This window comes from Protobothrops mucrosquamatus, unplaced genomic scaffold (assembly GCF_001527695.2).
Source record: "Protobothrops mucrosquamatus isolate PMUCROS unplaced genomic scaffold, P.Mucros_1.0 scaffold45, whole genome shotgun sequence".
Classification (NCBI taxonomy): Eukaryota; Metazoa; Chordata; class Lepidosauria; order Squamata; family Viperidae; genus Protobothrops; species Protobothrops mucrosquamatus.
This window is the reverse complement of record NW_015386427.1, coordinates 968,996-994,741: the sequence shown is the minus strand read 5'-3', so window position 1 is coordinate 994,741 and position 25,746 is coordinate 968,996. Positions and strand designations below refer to the sequence as shown.

Here is a 25,746-nt window from a genome sequence, read left to right as displayed (position 1 = left end):
CACACTATCAAAAGGCTTGATGCTGACTAATATCACTAATCCCATACTTGACCAATCCCACACTTGAAACAGATTATTCTAATATCCAAAAGTAATGTTATTTCATGTACTCAAAGATACAGTATTGAAAAGTACAGATTAATTCCACACCATTCACCCTATTTCATGGTTTCACAGTAGATCTTTTAGGCTTTAAGAAAGAGTGCTATGCTTAAATGTGCAAGGGTGTATTTATGAACAGTTCCAAGAATAATGCTTAAAGCTATACAGTCTACCAAAATCCATAACTTATTTCTTTTCTACATAAGTTCTGTGATGGGATACCTCACTTTATTTACAAATCTTCACAAAGAGACTGAGAGGCTTAATCAATCTTATCATACACAAGGTGAATGCCTATGTTGAATACATAAATAGTAAAGTTACAAAGTTACAGATCTACCAACATTTAAAATGTTACTTTTGAAAATAGGAACCTTTTTCAAAATAAGTTTATAATGGTTTATTTATTTCAAAATCTACATGGCAAATCTTGCCTGTTGAAACTCAACATGGAGATTTTTTTATTAAATATTAAAAAATAAAGATAGACAGACAGATAGATAGATATTTTCTAAGAATACCATACTAATTTTGCACTAGGATTTCTTTATAAATAAAAGTAAAATGTAGATTTAGGGTTAGAAAAATGCTGACTCAAAAGCTAGGGTGTGACATTCTTTATAAGCTAGGAGATCCCCAGTCAAATCTTAGAAAATGACAACAAAACTATTACATTGTTAAGTTGGCTTTCAACCAAGCAGATGCTTTTGAGAAATCCTGCTATAAAACTAACAAAGAATGCTGTTCTACAGCATTCCTGATCATCATCCAATTGGAGCAGATTTCAATCCCAACAAAGCCTTTGCATTTAACAAAACTAAAGAACTTCACTGTGTATACTAAAGACTTCCAAACAAATTAAAAACAAGATTACCACAAAACCACACACACACACATAAAGGGGAGAGAGAGGGGGGAGGGAGAGAGAGAGAGAGAGAGAGAGACTAGATTTCCCCTTACAATGAATTTGTAAGTTTCCCTTATAATGGAGTCTCTAAGTTACATAAAAGGAAAACATGATATAAAAAGGAAAACATACTATATGGTTACTAATTTTGTCTTTCAGCTGCCATAATCAAGGATAGTTAAACAAGAAAAGACATTCGAAATATGCAAGTTTGAACAAGACTAAAACCAACATGAACATAGTGATTAATTTTTATTGAAATCTGGCTATATATTATCAACTACAGAAAGCTTCTGGATTTTAAATTAGAATGAAATATTATACAAAAAAAGATCAAGATGCTTTGCTAGTTTCTCAGATGAAAAACAATTATGCAATACTACAACATTAAGTGAAACAATTTACTAAAAGTGGACAGGATAGTAACTAAGCACACAAAAGGTGGGAAAAGCCACCACAGCCTAAGAACAATTACAAAAAAATCATCAAGATGCATCCTTTGCCTTCATATTTAGCAATTCTGCACATTAAATCTCTGTCCTTTATCTTTAAGATAGTTCACAATTTTTCAAGGTTTTAATCTGAACTTTAGTAATTCAAAACACACAAAAAACTGGGTGTTACAATTTTATTGTGAATTTTTTCCTGGCAAAAAAGCCATGTTTTCCTAGAAAAATTTAGAATGATTTTCATGTTTAGGCATGCATTATTAAGAAGAGAGTTCTTAAAATATTTCTAAAGAAGAGTATTTTTGATAGATCATTTATATTTCAAAATTCGTGTGCAGCCATACATGGCAAATATGTATCCCCCAGAATATCTAACAGCATATAATATAAAATGCCATCCATGTAACTTATGGAAAACACTATAATAAAAGAGTATATATGTAGAAAAATCTCAAAAGTAAACATCAAGTTAGCCAGGTTGCAACACATTATCTGCAGCTCACTAAAGCTCCACTAGATGGCATTGAACAGATAAAAGGTGGTTTTTTAAAAAAAGGTGAGAGGAAGAAAGGGAGATTATAGCCACCATGCAATTTTACTCATTATCATATAAGATTCTTTGGATGGACCTAGTTTCCTTGCCCAAGAGAATCAGTTGGCCCATGAGAAAGTTTCCTGGAGAGGTGGCAGAAAATAAACATAATCTTAAGAGAAGTCTACTCAGCTAGATTCCCCTATTACCATCTGAAGCATCATGAAAGATAATTTGTTTTTAAATAATACCATTTTACTTTCTAAACACTCTGGGGGTAAGATAGAATTGTAATAATAAATGTATTCACTATCATCTCAAAAGAATAACTCTTAACATAGATTTAAGCCCATACTTAGCTTGATTTGCCCCAACTTTTTTTTTAGCTTTCCATATCATGTTGTTCTCACTTTTACAAAGTATCTAAAATATCAGAACATACACAAGAGTACCGTTTTCTAAAGCAAACTTCTAAAATGAGTTTATAACACATATCACTTCTAGATAATGTGATAGATATGCATGGATCAAGTGAATTATAGACTAAAGCATGTGGAAGACATCAGATTATTATAAGTCTTCTCCAGGGCCATCATTTAAGAAAGCCTTAAGTGCTTTCTAGAAATCAACCAGAATTCCTGTAGAACAGCAGAAACCATTCTGAAAAATCTACTGCATCCATAGAATCCAGAGGGAAAGCCATTTTAATTATCACAAAACTTGTGCTTGTGTTCTTCCATTATAACTCGTTACAATAACAACATTCATCACAGCATCCTCTCAAGCATTAACTAAATGATTCATTCATGGTGTAGCAACATAGCACACACAGTCATGTTTAAGTGAAAACTCTTAAAAGTAGCATTAAAAAACACCATCCATCTTTTACCCAAAGATAGAATTTGCGTAAACATCTAAACCTTGCTTTGTTATGAAATTTATATTTAAAAAGGAAAACTGAATTTATTTTTATTTGTAAGGATCAGTTTGTAGGAAAAGAAAGATTCTCATCTCTTTCCACAATTTTCCAAAGCAGAAGTGGAAGATAATAATTTTAAACTAGTTTTACAGTATTATATCACTGAATACTTGCACCTCATTTTACACATGCAACTTGAGAACAGTAAATTAAAGTTTCAGATGGAATTATAAAGTACATTTAGTCACATACTGTACACTAAAGAATTTCTTCATCAATTCAGAGTACAATTTATATACAGCCCTCTAACATAATACTATTCTCCTATTTACCATGTGTAACAGGATATGAATTAAGGAAAAAATGATTTTCTCAAATTTATGACCATATGTAAAATTAAACATATTTTATATTGATGAACATTTACATTATCAAATACAATAAATAGTATACAAAAATTTCAGATATTTTTACTATCAGAAAATTTATAGATTGTAACCTAAAAAGTTTTACAACTCATATTGAAGTCCAATTAATTGTATTATTTTTAAAAATTTGATTTATATGGCTGTTCAACTCACAAAAATGACTCTGACCAAGTTATGTGATTAAAAGCTTAAATATAAAGGAACTAAAAAAACACTCAGACAGAATAATAGAATAATCAAGGAACAAGCATTGCATATTCTATTCCAGATGTTTCACTTCTAGACATTTTTGTATATGTCCAGAACTATAGAAAAAGAGGTAAGCCGTTATTTAAAATGTAATTTCATAAGCAAAGAATTTTAAAGAAAAGTTTTTAAATACTTACCACCACCATCAGTCCTCTTTAAAGCACCATCCTTGTGAGGGCACAACTCACATTTCTAAAGGAAAATAAACACAATTATGAACAACAAAAGAAAAACATAATGTATGAAATATTTTTAACTTGCAATTTAGTTTTTCCAGTTAGGAAAATATATTAGTAAGATAATTTTTCATGCATTAAAAACCTTCCTTTGCCTTAATCAGAGCTCCATATTTCCTCATAATTGTTATTAATTCCATATGAATTTACACTGATCCATGGGAGATGAGAAAAATTTCTGAAGTCTTTTAGTTTTGTATGTACAGGTAGTCCTCAAGTTACAAGTATAATGGAGCCTGCCCATTTCACTCGTAACTTGAAAACTCGTGGGAGTGAATCTCTCCTCTTTGCCGCGGTTTCTGCCTTTGAGGGAGAGGAGATTCGATGGAAGCTCCTGGGTGCCCATAATATCATGCGAGTTCAGGGACCGATCCTCTTTTATAGAGAATGGGAGCCTGAACTCTTGCGGTGTTTGCTCCCGCCCCAACTCCTTTCCGCCACTGCCGGAACAATTTTACCAGGACGGAGACCTCGGGGAAACTGCAAGCTACGTCTGCATGCAAATGCACACTTAGAAACAGAGCGAAACGCTCTGTTTCTCAAGTGCCCCACTGGCAGCCTTCGTCAAGTCTCTGTCAAGTCTTCGTCCATGTAAAAAGAGTTTGAGTGCCTATGAGGCACTTGGAAACCAAGCATTTGCTTCATTTTCAAACACTCCGTAGAACGCTGAAACACTTTTTATCCCAACAGAGATCTGACAAAGACTGCAAGCTCCGTATACCTAGAATGGGGCACTTGGGAAACAGAGCAGACAGCTCCATTTCTAAGAGCGCACTGGCAGCCACGTGGAGCTTCCAGTCTCTTTCAGGTCACTGTTCAGATAAAAAGTGTTTCAGCGCTTATGGAACACTTCAAAATGCAGGGATTGGCTGTGTTTTGAAGTGTTCCATAGGCAGTAAAATACTTTTTATCCTAATGGAGACCTGAAAGAGACTAGAAGCTCCACGTGGCTGCCAATGCACACTTAGAAACGGAGAAGGCTCCATTTTCCAAGTTCTCCATTCCAGGAATACGGAGCTTGGAGTCTCTGTCAGGTTTCCGTTTGGATAAAAAGTTTTTCAACGCCTATGGGGCATTTCAAAACTCAAGCCACTGGCGGCAGCAGCCACCTGAGCCGCCATGACCCTATCTCTCCAGCCACCCAGCCACACCCCCGACTTACTCATTGCCTGGCAGGCCAGTTGACACAAATCCTGATCACTCTTCTCCTTGTCATCCTCCCTACTCAAGCAGTGGCAGCAGCTTGAATTTCTTGCCTCCATCCGAGTAGAAAATAGCAGACATGCAGCAGCGGGATTGCTCTCAATAAGGCCAGCGCAATCAAGCAAGCAGCGCACATGGTTTTTTTTGAGAGAAATCCTTTTGCTGCATTCTCCACTTTCTTCATTTTGGACTGTGCTGAGAAACTCAAGCCATTGCTGCCGCTTGAGTGGGGAGGGCAACAAGGAGAAGAGTGGTCAGGATTTGTGCCAGCCGGCTGGTCAGGCAAGGAGTAGGTCAGGCGGGGGGGCTGGCTGGGGAGGGGGGATCATGGCTGCTTAGATGGGTGTTGCTGCCGCCAGCAGTGGCTTGGACACAGGTACAAGGGACCTGGTTCCGCGATGCTTCCCTGCTCAAGTGAAGACTTCGTTTCTGCCCTCAGAGGCCGGCGCACGCGAGCCAGCACACCCAGCAACAGATGGCATTGGTTCCTGTTCCCGGCCGACTCTGATTACACGCTTTGCCCCATAGACATAAAAAGGAAGCAAACAATTCCCCCCCCCGAACGGAAGCTTCTGGGGGCCATGATGTCTTTTGCAGAGAATTTGTGTTTGAACTTGCACAATATTACGGCACCCAAAAGCTTCCATTATCGGTGCGAAAACCATTTCCAAGCTGACTCTCCTCTCCCTCAAAGAGAAAGAAACCACGACAGAGAGTAGAGATTTTGCAAGGTGAATGTATCCAGTGCGGCAGGAAGGGAGGAGGAAACAGTTGTGGAGAGTGAGGGGGGAATAGGGTGAATGCTGCAAAGCCTCTGCAGTCGTTCGTACAGGTGAACGACTGCTGTGGTGCTGCAATATTCGTGATTTTGGAACTTGCTCGTAAATACTAGGGGGCGCTTGTCATGTAACTTCGAATGAGCGTTAAGTAAATGCTCGCAATTCGGGGATTACCTGTACACAATTCCAACATGAGATAGATTACTGCAGATGCTTCTGCATAAGAAAAGCTTTAATGAAGACACTGGTTGAAAGCATTTTGAGATCTCTTAGATATTTATATCTCTTCATTTTTAATATTTTGAAAGATAATTTCAAAAATTAAATAAAACACAATATCTTCCATATTTTATAACAATGTTCCCCAAATCGATATCCCCCAAATCTTTTCAATCTTTTTCAACCAATAAGACCAACGCACACTGGATGTGATGAAAGGTATAATTCATTACATCCGCAATGAGAAAGAACCCTCCACAGGGTAAATTGTAGATAATGATTGTTGCAGGTGCACTTCAGCCACAGACATTTTTCTTTGCACTTGCTTACACCTAATATTTATTTTATTTTCATTTTTTCCACTTGGTCAGGCATATTTCAAAGAGAAAAAGGAAAGGTCAGACTTTATTACCATTGCCCAGTAAAAGGAAATAAATACTGTGAGAGACTCAAAAGGAAGTGAAGGAAGACAAGTAGAGTTTAGGTTAAAAAAGATAGCACAGTCAGGCAAAGGGTCAGGCAAAGGAAACCATTGAAGGAGACTCCACCTTAATTAACTTACTATAAGTCTGACTGTGAATTCACTCTTTTTGTCTGAAGCTAGCATTAAAGAGACCTTTTTGAAATGCACATGATTCTTGTTCTTTGGTGGAGCTATGTGGAGCTCAGGAATCACACTAGCTACGGGTGTCAAACTCTCTATGTCACGTGATGTGTCACAACGTATCGCAATTTTTTTTTGCATTCAGGAGCTGGGATGGCTGCAGCCTCTGTATGATGCAACCGTCCCAAGGGCTGGCAGTTTGACATCCCTGCACTAGGGCATCTATGACAAGACTTTGGAGCAGCTCTGCACAACATGGGATTTGTCAGCCAAATCGCCTTGTGTGGCCTGGAGTTTTCTGAAATTCATTAAATCCCATGCTGCCAATGTTGCCACTGCAAGGACCCACCATTGCACCACCCAGAAAGACACACTACTGAGCGCCTCAATACCTCCAAGACTTATCAAGATTGTCAGCACTCTCCCTATCACTATGCTACTAGCTGCCAAACAACTGATTAGCATGCCAGGTATTCCTTTGTGACCTGTGATTATTTTAAATTTATCAATATGGCTTCTTCCCCTCTAGAAGTTCTGCAAGTCTAGTCCAGCTAATACATTATAGGAAAAGGAAGTAATGTAACTCAAAAAGTAAATGGAAAAAGAAAAATGTCAAGCAACAGAAAGCTGAGAGACTGACGTTATGGAAGAACAGTAAGGAAGGCCTGATGAAATGATCCAAAATTTTAAAAGGGCGTTGGTCTTACCTGAACGCCTTTTCTCAGCATGACGATGGAGAATCCACCAATGGGTTTTCCTCATCTTCTGTCCGTAGACTAGTTGGCCAATTTTTGCTCCGCCTCTCCTCTTGAGACCTCCCTTCCCCAGTCTTGACAGAGGCGAAAGCTTTTGGCTACATTTCCTTGTGTTGACTCCATCCTCTCCCTTCACAGGACCTGACTGGCCCCAAGGATGGGAGTGGATTCTCCATCGTCATGCTGAGAAAAGGCGTTCAGGTAAGACCAACGCCCCTTCTCCAGCATGACTAATGGAGAATCCACCAATGGGACATACCAAAGCCTCACTGTCCTTGTGGTTAGGAGGCTGTCTGGGCCTGTGTCCCAATCTCTGATACTACACATTGGAGCACCCTCCTGCCAAAGGAGGCCTCCGCAGATGCAAATCTATCTAATTTGTAGTGTCTTATAAAGGGGGAAGGCGACGCCCACGTCATCGCTCTACATATCTCTTCAATCGGAGCCTGGGTTGCCCATGCTGCTGATGTGGCAGCGCTGCCCGTGGAGTGTGCGGTGATTCTTCTGAGGACCGTCAAGGACTGCCCCCTGTATGCCTCTGCTATGCACCCTCTAATCCATCTGCCAATTGTGGATGCAATGACCCTTCGACCTCTTGTGTGAGAGTAGAAGGAGACAAATAGTGCTTCCGATCTGCGTAAGGGTGCCGTTCGCTTGATGTATTGTTTTAAAACTCTGCGAACGTCTAAGGTGTGCAACTTGCACTCCAATTCATGGGAAGGCTCGGGGCAAAAGTTTGGTAGCACCACCTCCTGGGCTCTGTGGAATAGGGAATTTACCTTTGGAACGAAGGAGGGGTCCAAACGTAACACCACCCTGTCTGTGTGGAAGACACAAAGATCCTCCCTCACTGACAGTGCTGCTAACTCTGAGGTGCGCCTTGCTGAGGTAACAGCGACCAGGAAGGCGACCTTAAGGGTCAGGTATTGTAGGTCGCAGGTCCGGACAGGCTCAAATGGAGGTGAGGTGATGGCCTGTAGGACCTTAGGTAGATCCCAGGAGGGGTATCTGTGGACCATGGGTGGCCTACTATTTGTTGCATCCTTGACGAAGGATTGCACCACTGGTATCTGGCTAGAGGTTCGGAATTACCATAGGTAAGGATGGTAGATAGGGCTGCCACCTGTCTATGAATTGTGTTGGGTGCTAACCCCCTATCCAGACCCTCCGCACCACTGGGTGTCTGGCTAAAGGTTCAGAATTACCGTAGGTAAGGATGGTAGATAGGGCGGCCACCTGTCTACAAATTGTGTTGGGTACTAACCCCGTATCCAGACCCTCCGCTAGGTAGTCTAGGATATCTGGGATAGAGATATTACAAGGGTCTAGTTGTTGTCTGTTGCACCAGCTGCAGTAATTTTTCCAAGTGGAATCATAGATCCTGTTAGTTGTAGGCCTTCTAGAGGCCTGGAGTGTCCTAATGACTCTTTGTCTTGGCCAGTGCGGTGCAATGAGTATCACCTCTGCTTGTTCCTGTAATATCTTTCTGATGGTTGCTTGTATCAGAGGAAGCGGTGGGAATGCATACAGCAGTCCTTTCGGCCAATGGCTTCCGAGTGCATCCGCTCTCTCTGCTCCTGGTGTCGGAAAACGGGAGAAGAACCTTGAAAGCTGAGCATTCTTTGAGCTGGCAAACAGGTCCAGCACTGGGTTGCCGAATCTCTCTGATGCCTCCCTGAAAAGAGCAGGGTGCAGGCTCAACTCTGAGTGGTCTATCGTCGCCCTGCTCAGGAAGTCTGCCTGGTGATTTGCTTCTCCTGAAATGTGCTCGGCCTTGATGGAGGCTAGGTTGCTTTCTGCCCAGGTTCCCAGCGCTTGCGCTTCGGTCATGAGAGCCCTGGATCGCGTGCCTCCCTATCGGTTGATGTGTGCCTTGGCCGCCATGTTGTCCGTGAGAATCAGAACGTGTCGATGCGTCACTGTGCTGCGAAAGTGATGAAGGGCCAGGTGTATGGCTCTGAGTTCTAGCCAGTTTATGTTGTGTTTTAGGTCTTTCTTTGACCATTGACCCTGTGCTAGCTGTGATTGTAGGTGCGCTCCCCAACCGAATAGGCTGGCATCCATTGTCAGAGTAACCCGGTTGACTTCCTTGAACAAGTGTCCCTTTCTCATCGCTGGGGAAGACAACCACTGGAGTGACCTTAGGACCTTTGCTGGCACCTTTACTCTTTGGTTTGAGGAACCTATTACCTCTTTCTGAAACGGGAGTAGGAACCACTGCAGCTCCCTGGAGTGTAGCCATGCCCAAGGCACGATTGCGAGGCATGACACCATCTTCCCTAGCAACTGCGAGAGTGTGGCCAGTGTCATGGTTTGTTTCCTTCCGATGAGTCTGATCAGGGTTCAAATGCTGCGTTGACGGTCTTGAGAGAGATGAACCGTGCATTTTTGTGTGTCTATGACCGCTCCCAGATGAAGGAGGTGGGTCGAAGGAACGGTCTGACTCTTTTGGAAATTTACTGAGAATCCGTGCTCTTGAAGGGTTGTCAGAGTCAGTGCCAGGTCTGACTGTGCTGTCTGGCCTGACGAGGATTGGATGAGAATGTCATCCAGATAGCATTGGATGCGCACCGGAATTGTTCTCAGGTGTGCGGCGAGTGTCGCCAATACATTTGTGAACACCCTGGGAGCTGAAGAAAGTCCAAAAGGCAGGGCCCTGTATTGGAAGTGTTGTCCTGCATGGTAGAACCTGAGGAACCTCCGGGGATCCGGAAGTATGGGAATGTGAAGGTAGGTCTCCGTCATATCTATGGACGTCAGAAGGTCTCCCTTTCTGATACTTGCTAATATCGATCGGAGGGTTTGCATTTTGAACTTTTTGTACTCCAGGTGTCTGTTCAGACTTTTTAGGTCTAGTATTGCTCTCCACCCCCCCAAACTCTTTGGGACTATGAATAAGATGGAATAGAATCCATGTCCCCTCTGATCTCTTTCTACCGGTTCTATGGCCTGAATGTCCAGGAGGTGCTGGATGGCCTCCTTGATGAGGTTACTTTTGATCAGATCTCTTGGAGATGGGCAAGGAATGAACCGGTTTGGGGGTGTGGAGAGGAATTCCAGTGATAGGCCGAATCTGATGGTATTTAGGACCCAAAGATCCGTGGTGGTGGCTTGCCATTTGTGAGCAAAAAGGGCTAACCGGCCACCAATGGGGGAGCCCCCGCCGTTGTCACTTGGATCTGCGGTAGGGACGCCCCCCAACTCCTTGAAAGGGCCGCTTTGATTGGAACTGTTGTCTGAACCTGTCTCTGTTACTGCTTCTCTCACTCTGCTGGTCCAATCTGGGCTGATAGGGGCGGGAAAAGGCCCACTGTTCTGTGCCTGCATCGGATCGAATAGGCGGTCTGCAGGGATAGGAGGGAGCTCTCCTCTCCATTCTCTTTGTCAGGTGAACTAGAATCTTGCGTTTGTCCTTCTTTTCAATTAGATATGGGTCAAGAGCCTCGCCAAAGAGCCGGCCACCCTTATAGGGTGCTGCCGCTAAACGCCATTTTGCCTTCATGTCCGCTCTCCAATGTTTGAGCCACAGCAATCTGCGTGCACCGGTGTTGTACGCTATTGCTCTCGTGGAAAAGTTGGATGCGTGTAAGGAGGAATCTGTTGCCGCCACTAACCTTCTTAAATTCTGGTGAGTTTTCTCCTCCTCTGGGGGAATACTCGCCTGGAGTTGGCGCAGCCAAAGTGGTGATGCCCTGGCGAAAAAGGATGTAGTGATGCCTGCTTTGATCGCCCATGTCGAGGCCTGGTGTGTCTTGCGGAAGGTGAGGTCCATCTTCTTATCTTCCAATTTCAGGGCCTCCGCTGCATCCCCGGCTATCGGGGGTGGAGAAAAAAGAGTTGCAATGGGTTCATCTACTGCCGGCACTTCTATTATCTCCGATAGTGCCAGGTCTATGTTGAACATCTTCTTGTCTGCTCCCCCCCATTGGGAGGAAGGAACCCGGTGCCCCCATGTTGTTCTGAACAGAACCAAAAAAGAGGGGTGGGCAGGGGACAAAGTGTTGTATATAAGTGGGTTGTGAGAACACCTCGTTGTTTGTGACCTGACTGGTTGAGGGACTGGTGAAGGTCCTTTCTGCGGGATCAGAGGCCTCTCGATCTTTGCGATGCTGCTGGCCTTGTGTAGCAGTGTTTTGAATAAGGATGGATTAAAAAGGCCCACAAACGGAGGAGGATCTGGGGATATATCCTCTTCGTCGGACAGCCTCTGATCCGTCAGCTCATGGTCCTCCGCAGGAGACCTCCTGCCTCTGGAGGACCTAGAGGAGGAAATAGAGTCTTGATAGACAGAGGCCTCTTCTTGGGAAGGACAGAAGCCACCCCTTGAAGCCACGGACCTTGCTCCAGGACAATGGTGTCTTGAGGAAGCCATGGCCTGTGCGACAGCCTGAGATATCAGGGATTGTAGGTGCTCTGAAGACATTACTCCATGATTGTCTGAGCGAGGGGTGCCTGATTCTGAACCCAGATCTCCAGGCCTCTCGCTTAGGGGAGATCCGTTCCCCTCTTCCGTATCGGCCTCTGCTTCCAGAGGTTCCTGGCTAGGCTTCCTTGGTCCAAATATTTCCTCCTCCCTGTAATTAGGTGGCTCTAATTCATCCTCAGTGGAATTTTGCCTCCTTTCAGCTCGGGAAAATTGTTTCTCTAGAGCCTGGTGTCATCGCTTAGCCTCTCTATCCGCTGCTTTGGAAGGCCTTTTTGCAGATATTGCCTTGGCCTTGATCTTGCCAGACACTTCCTGCTTGGAGGATCTCTGTCTTTTACGAGCGGGAGGGCTGCTGATGGAAGGTTCCTGCGCTGTTTGGGCTGTGTTTGTATCTGCCATTTTTTTAAAAAACTGGAGTAATTTTCAATTCAGGTCTAATTCAGGGGTAATTGTGAATTGGTCTGCTGGCTGTGGAATTCTGGGAGTTGAAGTCCACATGCCTTAAAATTGTCAAGGTTGAGAAACACTGGGCTAGGAAGGAGGAGGAGGAAGTCTGACTTCGAGTGCCTGAGTGGTGGTGAGTTCTGAATGATGTCCTACCCTCCTGGCTTGAGGACCACGAGGAAGGTTTTGTCCGAACTCAATCTATCCTGCCTGTGCTGCTCAGCTGGTTCCCTGGAGGCTGCTGAACTCCGTTTGCATTCAATCAGGTACGTTCGGGAATCTAGCTCTCTACCGGATGGAGGAGCTGCAATGAAGCAGCGGAAGCTGCAGGGAAGCCTCTGGCTTTCCGCGGACCAGTTGATCCTCGGGAGGGAGCTGCGGAGTCTAAAAAACCCTCCGCAGATCAGCTGATCCTTGGGCAATTCAGTTAATTGAAGGAGAATGCTCCGTTATTCCTCCGCGGCTCCCCGGCTTTCGTATGAGCCGCGGGATGTTTAAAAACACCGCAGATCAGCTGGCTATAGGGCTCTGAGATTCGCGCATGCTCTATTGCTTCTCCACGGATCACAGGCTTCCGTATGAGTCACGGGAGGTTTAAAATACCCACGGATCAGCTGAGTTAGTGGATTTCGAATTTTAGCTTCTTCGTTGCCTAGCTCTGTGGGGGGGATGGATTGGGAGGAAAAATACTTCCCTTTTCGCTCAGGGTCACGCTTGGTGACTGGAAAATGGCGTCCGGTTCTTTCTTTGTCCGGCGGTTAGCTGGATTCAGGCCAGCCTCGTGCCTATGCTGCGATCGGCCGATCAGGCAGCAGAAAACAAACGAACTGCCGTTCGTTCCCTTACGATCCCCCCCCTCGGATTAACCAGAATATCAAAAAAAATATACGACTTTAAACCAGAATTGATTCAGAAGGAAATTCAGTCTAATTGGGCTCAAGACTAGTCGAGACTGGGGAAGGGAGGTCTCAAGAGGAGAGGCGGAGCAAAAATTGGCCGACTAGTCTACGGGCAGAAGACGAGGAAAACCCATTGGTGGATTCTCCACTCGTCATGCTGGAGAATGCTTAGATTAGGTTTGAAAAAGAAAGATTTTGGAAGATTAGATAAAAAGTGCTAAATACGATGATAATTAAATTAAATTGGCATATATTTTAAACTTCCATTTTCATGTATGTCACCTATATTAAATCTTAATAAAATTAATTTCGATCCAGCTTAATTAATCATACTCATAAGAGCAACTATTTTATGAAAGAATGTTCTATGATACTCTTGAAAAGCTAGATATATCTGCTAGCTTAAAATGTGACGATAATCTGTAAAGTACATTTTAATAAGGCTGAATATTATGTTGTTAAAATATGCTAATTACTTTTGTTTCAAGGGAGAAGTATGATTACACTGTTCTAGAACTCTAACCCCAAATACAAGGCTCAGGCTTCCATTTGGTGCAGATCCCCTGTTGAAGGAATCTCAGACTCCTTTTGTTCTTTCTGATATGCACTGGGACATAGTGGAGGGGATCCTATGGATTGGTTATCAGGGCATTCTAAAAAAAATGACTGAGACGTCGAGTTTTTACTTTTAGTTTGTATGATTACAGTTAGTTTTTGTAGTTTATTACAGTTATGAGCCACCCAGAGTTGTGCTCTATAAGATGGGCAGCTATACAAATACAGGTATTCCTAATTTAGTAACTGCCTCACATGACGACCATTTGCATTTACAACAATGATGAAAAAGTAATTTTACAACTAATTCTCATATTTATAACCTCGGAGTCTGTAAAGCAAAGGAAAATTGAAATAAGATCATGAATACAGTAGAAATCTCACTTAGTGATCACTTCACTTAATAACCAAGTTTCCAGGTCCAGTTATAGTCACCAAATGAGGACCACCTGCATTTTAAATTAAATATATACAAATATTTATTCAAACTTTAAATTGTTTGCTAGGTGAATCACACCATATGGTAGAGATTTATACGAATACAGTCAGGATCCCAATGTATTTTCCATTCCGTTCTTAATGTTCTCTCATACTGAGTATATTTTTTCACGTACTATATTATTAAATTTGGATTTATTTTTCCATGAGACAATACTTCAGGTAACTATGGTTTATTTACATTCCTGTGTTACAATTATTTAAATGATTTTTACAATTTCATACTCAAGGCTTATGTCTCTGTACAAAGTCTCAATTGCAAATATCTTAAACTAAACTTCTACCAAGCCCCTTGTGTTATTTAAACTGATACAGCGAAACCAAAGGAAGAATAGTCACCTGATACAAACAACCAATCAAAGAACTGAAGTGATAGCTAAGCAACCAGTTTTTCACTATGGTCTGAGATTCACACACATGGATTAGTAACAACTTCTTACCTGTAAGAGAGGCTTGCCACATTAAGTATGAAGAGAATAGACCTTCCAAACCTTGCACCTCCTTAGGGACAGAGGTCCAGTCTACAGAAGGATATGAAAGGGGGAAGACTCCATGTGGCTATCCAGCATAAGTTCAGTATGGAACTGCCATAGAGGAAAGATGCTAACGCTACCATCAGTTTTGAAAAGTGAGCACAAGTAAGAAGGAAGCATGGCTGTTTTGCTAACTCATAACAAAGCATTATGACCGCCACCTCCATTTGGAGAATGCTAAGGGATAAACTATGGCCTTAAAATGTCATAGGAAATCCAGAAATAAAATTTGCTTCCAGCAAAAGAATATCTTACTGTCCAAGTAAAATATGAGAATACTGTAGACATCCAAAAACTTTCAATGACTTGAGCAATTGGCAAAATGTGGCAATATAATGTTCTGATTCAGGTGGAAGATTAAGATTGACTTTGGAAGGAAAAAACTTTCTGGATAAAGATAATCCTATCATAATGCCTGCCTTATGAAACAGCAATCTCTTAGAAGATCCAGACAGTTTGACCCTAATAGCATTTAAGCATTAAGCATTAAAGACCTAGCTGTTTCCCCCAAGCTTTGGGACCCAGAGGTTAAGAGGGGCCTGATTTGTGTAGTTCCATTTTTTTTCTCTTTTAGTTCTGGCTGGAATTAGGCAGGGCAGGCCTTTTAGAAGGTTTTGAATCTCAAAGAAGAATTTTGGGGGGCCAACAATAGTGCAACACAGACATAAGTGTCTTCTACAGGAAGTGGACATCAGCAGATCTTTCAGACAAGGAAGCTGCTGAGCAATTTTGAAGATATGGTAGGAGGCATAAAGAAGAACAAAGGAATTACGATAGCTTGGAATCTACTATCCTTAATGCTTGTTTCAGGAAGTTCAAAGAGACTCAAACTAACAGAATGATTTTGATTAGCATGTTTAGTAAGTGTCTAACAATGCTGACAAGTAAATGAGTCCTTGAGAGTCATAACATAAGCTTGCAGTAGAAGGATAGATATCCTGTCCTGATGAACATATTTATAGAGTTTTGAAGATAATTTCAAGAATTTTAAAGAAAAAATTTTTTTAAAGGAAGAATTTATGCAAAACAGAGAAATAATAATCTCAAGTATAAATATGCAAATATCATGATGGTTAAAGCAATCAAAAAGCTTGGCAGGAGCCATACCTTGTTGAGTGACATATTTGTGGGATGGGCTTGCCACAAAGCAACACATGAATTCTAAAAGGTTCTGAGTAGGATTCTGCATAATCATGTGAATAATAATACACTTAATAAAAATATGGAACAGAGTTTAAAATCAAACCATGTACATTGTATATAAAAATTAAATCAAAAACTAGTTACAAGCAAAATAGATTAATATTTACAAGTATTTCTTGACCAAAGACTATCTAAAGGAAAATGATGGCAATCCAAAAAAAAACAGGTCAGAATGGAACTAATTCAGCATTCTTCCTTGCAAACTTACACATCTATTGTTACAGTAATATTTCAGATACTGAAATTAATCTGCGTAAGTATCTTTACATTTACAGTTCTAATTTATTCTTAGAAAATAAAGTGGAACAAATTTAATATGGAAATGGACAAAACCATTACAAAAATAGTAACCTTGACCAAGAAATCCTGTTGAGGATCCTTTCAAAAGCTTTACAAAAATGATCAAAATGGATTACAGTAACTATAGGTATTATACCACATTTAAATAAAGTTCTTTTTATAATAGATAAAAGCCAAGAGTCAGACAAAAATCTGTATTTATGAAATCAGCTATCCAAATATCCAATTATATAAAATAGAAGAGTGATGCATTAAAAAAAACTGAGGCATACATGCATTCCAAATCATTATTACTGTCCTTTCTCTGAAAATTGCTTGATTTAGTAAACCATCTACATTTCCATAAATGTTTCATCTCTTTTAGCAAAGAGCTTTTGAAAAGCAGAAAAACCATAAAGAATGTAGTATTCAGCATCACCACACATATAGATCATACAGATCCACATTTCAGCCCTCTTTCAATGCCCATATTACTAACCACAATCAGACTGTCCCCAAAGGAACAGGAATTGAGTTCTACCACTCCATATCAATTTTGCCTGCAGTGAAAATAAAGCATAGCATAGCATAGCATGATGTGTGAACCTAGCCTATTGTTTCATCTGTTTCTTGAGTAAGAAGCTACTATAATTCATACAAAGCAAAACAAAGCAATATGCAGTATGGTATACTGCCACACCATACCATATACACACCCTAAAAATGCATGCCACCAAAGGACTTAACTGACTCACAAGAAAACAATATGCTAAACTGCACTTATATGTAGTAGATATCAAGTCCATCAAAACATCAAATAAATGGAAAAATTACAACACTGAACCACCCATATAAATACAGTAACTGATATAAAAAGAGCAATCAACTGTAACAGAACTAAACTGAATTATTAAGGTTCACTACATCCTCACTTATTTCTTACTAAATAAAACTGATAAATAAAATAAATCAGTCAATGTCCTAATATATTGCCAATAATAGGCTAGGTATTCCTTCAGGTTTATGTAAGACAATGAGAATGCTACAGAAATCTACTATATAGTAGACAAAGGGACATTATAAAGAAAGAGTTCTATCCTTGTGCACAGGAAATTTAAATCTAGAAAATGGAAAGCAAATCCTATAATATAACCTAATATTTATAATTGCACTAAAGTAACCTTTCCCTATTTAGTATAATCCCAACATAACAGTAATGCAATTCTTAGTAATATAATTATATAATTTTGAAACTATAGTACCAATGTACCTATGTGGCACAGATTGGCAAAATACTGCAGATCAGAAAACAGCTTCCACTAGCCTTGCTTTTAGCTATATAAGTTACTTGAGAATTATAGTTTATATTAAACTAACATAATTACAAAAACCAGTTTCAGAAGTTTGAAACTGACCTACTTTAACATAACTCTCAATTTGCATAAAGAAGACAATTATCCCCCCCCCCTCCGTTAATACACTAAAGAAAGGAAGTTTATGAAGTCAGCAGAAGACCTGCTGAGATTCTTTCTATCTGTGTATCCTATATTAAGTTATGGTTTAGCATGATGTACAAATGAAAGCATCTTTAACATTTAATTAGCTTTTTCCAAACATAATTCAATGCTATAAATTTGAAGTTACAGATCCTGATCTATCACAACAGTGAATCATCTTTGCCTGGTTCAAAAAAAATAGTATAAAAGAAAATAGGAATTTAAGATTCCATGCATATTTCCAATCAAAATTAATTTTCTTTTTTACACCACTTCCAACAATAAACTATCAGAATAAGAATCCTGGTGGCACACTTGTTAGAATGCAATACTGCAGGCTACTTCGGCTACTTGTGCTGACTGCCAGCTGCTAGCAGTTCGACAGTTCGATTCTCACCGGCTCAAGGCTGACTCAGCCTTCTATCTTTCTGAGGTCAGTAAACTGAGGACCCAGATTGTTGAGGGCAATATGCTGACTCTGTAAACTGCTTAGAGAGAGGGCTGTAAAGCACTGTGAAATGATATATAAGTCTAAGTGCTATTGCTATCAGAATGCATTGACAATACTTGTAGAAGTTATCTTTTAGAACTGCAATTCTCCCAATTATCCATATGTCAATTAAAGCAATAACATGAATGAAATCTAAGAATAGATTTGCCTATCTTAGACTTCCATAACATATTCATAATAGTTTCAATTTTGATGCAAAGACCAGAGACTACAAGAAGCAACTACTCATGTTTTTAAGTGCTGGTAGAAACCTTTGGCATCTAGATTATTTTTCAATTTATAGAAGAAATTCAAAGAAAAAAAATGAAAGTTGCACTTTTACTCACAGGTCATTTTTCCTCTCTGAAGAGGGTAAGTGGAGGTGGAGATAGGAAGGAATGTAGCCATGGAATATATAATATGATATTGTTCAAAGCAAAAATGGGTGCCCTGTCTAGTTTTCTATACTCTGAAATTGAAACTAGAACTAATTAAAACATCCAGGCAAAAATATAAAAGTAGAATGCTTACTCTTTGAAATTTGTTTACATTTCCATTATTGACTGATGAAAGAGAAACTGTCATTCCCTGATAAATACAATTCATTTTCAGTATGCATATATATTGGCCAGTAGAAATAATTATAAATATATTGTAAATTATACTGACTAATTCAGACTTACCACTCTAGCTGCTCTTTCCTGAGATTCACATTTTCTACAAAACCAAGGTCCAGTGGGTACTTGCACAATTCCGTAGCATGCTGTTTTGGGGACAAAAACCAATATATGCAAATATATTACTGACCTATACCCAAATTATACCATTGAATTACATTACCTGCTATGTAATATATATATATATATATATATATATATATATAGATAGATAGATAGATAGATAGATAGATAGATAGATAGATAGATAGATAGATAGATAGATACACACACACACACATATACACACACACACACATATATATATATACACACACATACATACATACATACATACCTACGTACATATATATATATATATATGCATGCCTTGAGGAAGGCAAGTAATTTTATAAATATTAAATATATTTAGAAATCTCTTGTTAATTCTATTTAAAATGTTACAATTATTCTATGTACACTAATACAACAAGGTGTTTTACCTTGAAAATTATTTTGATAAATAAACATTTTTGCCTTTAAAAGTCAATTTGATCAGTCCTTTTGTTAATAGATACCATATAACAAATTCTAACTAAAGAAATAGCTTAAATCAAATCCTTGTCTCTAACTTATCCTAAGTTGCTAAATTGAGGATTCCCCCAACAAAGGGCTTATTTTTTTTAGATCTGTTTCAGCATATAACCTAATAACCCTTCCCCTAATCTAATAATTTCCTAGGGATTTTTTTTTCTGTTCAATTGTCTCCAATTCTCAGAAACTGTTGTTTTCTTAGCAAAAATTTTCAGAAGTGCTTTGCCATTGCTTTCTTCCTAGGGCTGAGAGAAAGTGATTGGCCAAAAGTCACCCAATTGGCTTTATACCTAAGTCACTGTCTCCTGGTTTCTCGCCTGATACCTTAACCACTACACAAAACTAAGAGTGAGAACAAGAAAGAGTATGTTGAAAGTCACCAGAATATCGTGGAGCTAAAATAAAGACAAAAGTTTAAATGGGTTATCAAACCCTTATAAGGCTAATAAGGGATAAAACATTTAATTTGATGAATTAATTTTTAATCAAGCAATCTGGTACAAAAAGCAGAAGAAAAAACAGATGTGTTAGTTCCCAGGTTTTCAAATTATATACGATATTGACTATTCTCAACTGTAGCTTTAGTTCTACTTTTGCATCAATAACTATCATCTTTATCTACTAGTATTATGCTTATGTTATTAAACAATATTGCTTATGATTCTTCAAAATGCCTTGTATATATTAATCCCAAAATCTCATTGTACAACAATCAAATGTAACAAACCTATATTCCTACATATTTTCTACCTTCCAACTAGCTACTTAGAATTCCATCAATATTATAATACTGTTCCATTAATAAGCGTATTACAATAAAACTATTGTAATCAATCTATTGGTGCTACAACAAAATGCTATTCCCAGCACTAGGAAACAGGTTATCCCACATATACTTCATCACAGTTCATCATGAAAGTAGCATCTGCCAATTTTATTTATTCCTTTTAGGCTTGGATATACATCAATTGTTTAGTTTTATGTTTTAAATTGAAGTAATATAGGTTGTGTGTGTTTGTGTCTGTGTATAAATACTCTGAAATTCATGTGCCACTGGTATAACTGAGTATAGAAATCACTACTGTGAAGATTATGGAACAAAGCAAAGTAACTGTGATGAGACTAAAAACATCCAGTTTAGTTATAACAATGGCACCTTAGTACTCAACATTAATTGGTTCCGGGAGGTGCAATGGGTACCAAAAACAATGAGAGCCAAACAAACTTTTCCCATAAGGAATAATGTAGTGAGTCAAAAGGTAGCTGACAACAGATTCTAGTTTGTGAATTGAATACCAAACAAATGATTAGGGACTAAATTTTGCATCAAAATGTGTTGAGTACTAAATTTCATGAGTTTCAAAGTAATTGAGTACCAAGTTTTAATTTATCAGTTGGCATCATAACATTTGAATCAAATTCATATTAAGTTGAAAAAAATTGGAGTGAATTTATTTAGATTAACCACTAAATTTTACATAACTTGTACAGTTGTATATACACTTCATATTACTGTATTTTCATTTTTAGCTACCCTTCTGTTTATCTATAAGAAAGGTGGTCTTAGAGGCAGACTGATCCAAAAATAAGATTAGTAAGTTGAGCAAGCCTGCTTTTTGTAAATACAAATAATAAAATAACATCAGACATGACAATGACCTGGATTACACAAAGAAGTTAAAGTGCTTGTATCTCTACTGTTGCTTTCAGAAATCAACAAAAACATTCATATTTATTGAATATTTGAAAATAAAAATTGGACCATAAAGAATTAGGAAGTGGTCCAAGTTACAAAAGAAACATACAAACAAGTAGTCAGGAATTATAATATGGAATTGGTGTCAGAAAACAAAAAAATAAGTCAGAGAAGAATGCTATGATGTTTTGGCAGAATATGGAGTTATTATTTTTGAGAAATCCCAAAGAATTGACAAAGAATTGACAAAATGTCAAATATCTGAAAAGCAGCAAATGCTACTCGCCATCAAAAGGGGAAAAAAAGAAGAAAACTAATCTAGATCTGATATCATATTTGAGTTCAATATCTGTTTAGTCTAACATCAACATTTGGGGAAAGTTTTTAAAATTATCATAAAAAGATTATTTCATAAGGTTCTTGAAAACTATGTAGCAATTATCAAAAGTTAGGCAAATATAGAAATCTAGATAAATGTAGAAATGTAGACTGGGCAACTTCCTTAATAGATTATGGGAATTCTGTGAACATAATATAACATGATTTCAGCAAATCATTAAGATAAAATAACACGTGACATGCTGATGAACAACCAACGCATGTTCATTATCATTATTAATCAGATATGTTACAGCTACCCCATTCTGGAAGCATGGGCTGGGTGGCATATAATTAAGGACATACAAAGCTGACTCAAAAATTCCTTAGCAAATTGGATAGTGTATCTACTTTGACACCACACAGAAAAAAAATAATTTTGGCAAGTTAGAGATATTGGCTGAATATAAAATAATGAGAATTAACAGAAACAAGAACAAATTTCATCAGAAAAAAGATTATCTGCACAAGTATTGAATAGAGAATATCTGGCATGGTACATGTGAGAAAGTACTTGATAAAGTGTTTAACTGCAAACTGAATATAAGCTATCTGTGCGATATGGTTGCAAAAAAGTATAATGTAACCTTAGGCTGCACCAACAGAAATGTAATTTCTGAATCACAGCAAATAATCATTCCACTGTATCTTGCTTTGCACAGGCACTACTTAAAGCACTTGCACAGTTCTGGGCACACCACTTTAAGTATTTATAAAAATTGAAACAGATCCAGAGAAGGCAACAAGGATAATCAGGGGAATAGAAACTGTTCTATGAAGAAAGACTGAAGGACTTGGGTAAATTCAGCCATGAGAAAGCCAGCTGAGGGGTGCTGATAGCATTCCTAAAATACCAAAAAGATGTTACATAGAAAAAGGTTTGTTTTCTTTCATACCAGAGTACAAAATTTGCAATAATAGATTTAAATGATAGGAGGGCATAATTCTACTGAATGTTTTTTTAAAAATCAAATAGTAAGGGCAGTTTGATAATGAACCTAATTATCCAGATAGGTTAATGGGTTCCTTTTCACTAGATGTGCTCAAATAGAGACTAGACAGCTACCAATACTTTTCTTTTTTCTTTTTGGATGCTGTAGTGAATAAGAGAATAAAGGCAATTACTTAAGCAATTCCTACAAACTCCATTTTTCTAAGCAATGGTAATCATCAAACGATCAAAGCCAATCAAAATTACCCAAAATTGTGTGTCACAACATATACTTGGGAAATGTCATAAGCAAAATGTCATTAAGATATGATAGAGGAGAGAATTCTGCCTATTCTAATTTCTGAACATTAAAATAACATTTTAATGTAATTGTGAGGATTGCAGATGTCATCTTACAGCAACAGGTGTCAAATGACAGCCCAAAGCCATACTCTATAGCATAGGCAGATTGTTCTGAATTTCCATCTTTGCCAGTCATTCCATAATATTTCTGCAATCTTGTATTAACTTTCTTCCATTTCAAATTTCTTTAATTTTCCTATAATGGAAGATTAGAATATCAAAAGAAGGATAACTACTCGCCAATGATGAAATTCTTCCCTTCACCCATTAATTCCCTTAAGAGGAATCACTGATTCTTAAGATGAACTTTCTCAAAAAATCTCTCTTTGAAGACCTACGTCATAAGGGATTTTTAATTTGCATTCTCATGTTTACAATGAATTCAATTTAATCTTCCTGTAAATCATGAGAATCTTTTTGAAACCAAACTGAGGAATCAACTGAGCAAACACCTCAGGTTATTTTCTAAGGATACAAACTATTTGCAATTAAATTAATTGGAGTTATTAACTGGACTTATTTTGAAAAACTATAGAATACATACATATAAATGATTTTACAACATGAAATATTGTTGTAGTATGCAACATAATTGAATACCTAAAAATCAATTTATATCATGCTTTAAGAGTAACTATCATCTTCATTGTATTTTCTATTTAATTACTCTCTAGTTCCTATTGTTTGATTTCATCTCAAATATGATGCATATTGCAAATTTACTATAATCAACATATTAAGAAAATACAGTGAAATAAATGTCTCTATAAGAGAAAAACAAAAATCCTAACCATTTGCATCAAACATTGATATTTATGAAAAATGCAATACATTCTTCTCACATTACTCAATATTGAGAAAATCCCCAGCAATACATTTTAGGATAAAACTATTTAATTTTCATTCAGGTGGGATAAGAAACAACCCTACATCACATTTGTATAAGGTCACCATTTCCTCATTTCCTACCATGAAATGTCATTCCATTAAAAATGTATAAGCTTTTGGAAAATTGATAAAGACTGAAATTTCAATATTAATTCCTTAACCTTGTTCATTATCAATACATTCAGTAATTTTTAAAACATTCTTCTACATCATTTATTTGGAAAATTTGGACTAAAAGATATATATATATATATAAATTTGTTTGCAGGAAGAAAGGGATCCTGTCAAAAGTTCTAACAAGTGTTTTTAAAGCAACTAAATTCCTTATACCTTTTGTGATGTGATGTACAGTTTATAAGTGACCCCAACTTCTTCCAAAAGTAAAAGAAACAAGAACACCAAGATACAGACAGATGCACACTGTGCTCATTATAGTCAGCAAAACAGCAACACAGCTGGGCACCAGCCAATTGCACTCCCTCCAGTAATCCAAACAAATCTATCATCAAAGGCTAAGTAATTCTACAGCGGTCTTTTTTCTCCCTTCCTCCACCAAGCTCCTACCACAAACAGGAAGTCTTCCTATCCAGCCGACTCGATCCAGCTTAATGACACTTTGGCAAGCGTGGAAGAGAGGGAAGGGAAAACGGAGGGATGTCACATGATATCTAACGCTCCCTTGGACAAGCATTTTACCTAGCTCCACGTCTCGTTTAAGAATAGAATTCCGCGTGAGGGGAGCAGCAAGCTTACTCTCGGCATGCAAACGGGAAAACGGATTCCAATTTTGGACGCAGAGGCCGAAAATTGCAAATCGGTCTTCCCCTACGCCAAACTCTGCATTCGTGGACTATTTTGCTAACAAGCCAGCCCTTTCCCACCCTGCCTGTTTTCTAACCAGAGGGCGGAGGAAGGGGCAGGCACATGCAGGATAAGGAAGTAGCGACCTAAGACGGCACGCGCAACTGACTCGTGCAATTCCCGAACAGAAGGAAAACGAGCCTTTCCCAACTGTTGCACAACACACAACGTCCTACCATTGTTTTTGTTTTTTTTCTTAACCCTAAAACAATGCCTGGGCTTGCGAGCAAAGGAAGGACAAGCCACTCGATCTTTGCTATCGGGCGGGGAGAGTAATAACGTGCATAGGCATACATACTCTGAAAGAACAATCGGGGCTAAGATGAGGCTGAAAGGTTGCGAGGGCGAAGGAGGAAGAGAAAGGCCGCAGGAAGCAGCTTGCCCATGCAAATGGGCGGCGGAACAGGGGTGGCCGAGGCGGGCCCTCTCACTCACCTTGATGCACTGCGACATTGCAGCCATGCCCGTCGCAGTAAACCAGCGGGTTCTCGGCCCAGCCCCTCTCGTCGGAGCACACGCAGCAGCCGCCGATCATCTCCTTCATGCTATTGGAGAACTCGCCCTCCAGTGACACAGGCAGCAACAACGGCTCGCTAGAGACCATCTAAGGGTTAAAAACACCGTCAGCACGACACCACACACCGCCAGAGAGACCCCCGTGGCCTCCGCTGCCTTCTCCCCCACAGCACTCGGTTTTCAGTCACTCAGCCACCGCCGCCGCCAGTACCGCCTCCATAACAGGGATGTCGGACCCATGGCCGCTGGAAGCGGCAGTGGTGCTAGCGGCGAGAAAAAAACAGCGATGAAGAAGCTTCTTTGAAGTTCCTCCCGTGTATCGGCTCAGTCTTTCAGCTCACGCAACAGGAACGAAGCTGAATTTTACGGGCCAAAGTCGCGGCAAAAACCCTGCGGTCCACGCAGCGAGGCAATAAAGCGAGAAAGCAAGGCCCGCTCGACGCAGGCGCACTGCAAACCTCCCTCAGAGAAGGCCCAACGACGCGCCAGCGGCCGCAGAACCGAAGGCCTTCTTACTCCCCGGTCTTCTCTTCCTCCTCCTCCTCCCCGCTCTTCCTCCCTCCACGCGAGAACTCATGGGCCGTCCGTAGAACGCGAGCGACCTTAATTCCCGTGTCGCGCGCGCGATGCCCGTGAGCCTTTCTCTTTTTTTTGCAGT

The 25,746-nt window shown here is 39.4% G+C and overlaps 1 protein-coding gene across 1 annotated transcript in view; it reads right to left on the bottom strand.

Moving 5' to 3' along the window:
- The window catches only part of MLLT10 (MLLT10 histone lysine methyltransferase DOT1L cofactor), a 126,108-nt gene extending 100,731 nt beyond the window's left edge, over positions 1 to 25,377 (bottom strand). The window contains exons 1-3 of the mRNA XM_015811558.1: positions 25,008 to 25,377; positions 18,889 to 18,968; positions 3,724 to 3,778 (exon numbers count right to left, since the gene is read on the bottom strand). Coding sequence (XP_015667044.1) covers positions 3,724 to 3,778; positions 18,889 to 18,968; positions 25,008 to 25,176 — 304 coding nt within the window. The 5' untranslated portion in view covers positions 25,177 to 25,377. The remainder of the gene's footprint in view (positions 1 to 3,723; positions 3,779 to 18,888; positions 18,969 to 25,007) is intronic.
- Positions 25,378 to 25,746: the final 369 nt, after the last annotated feature.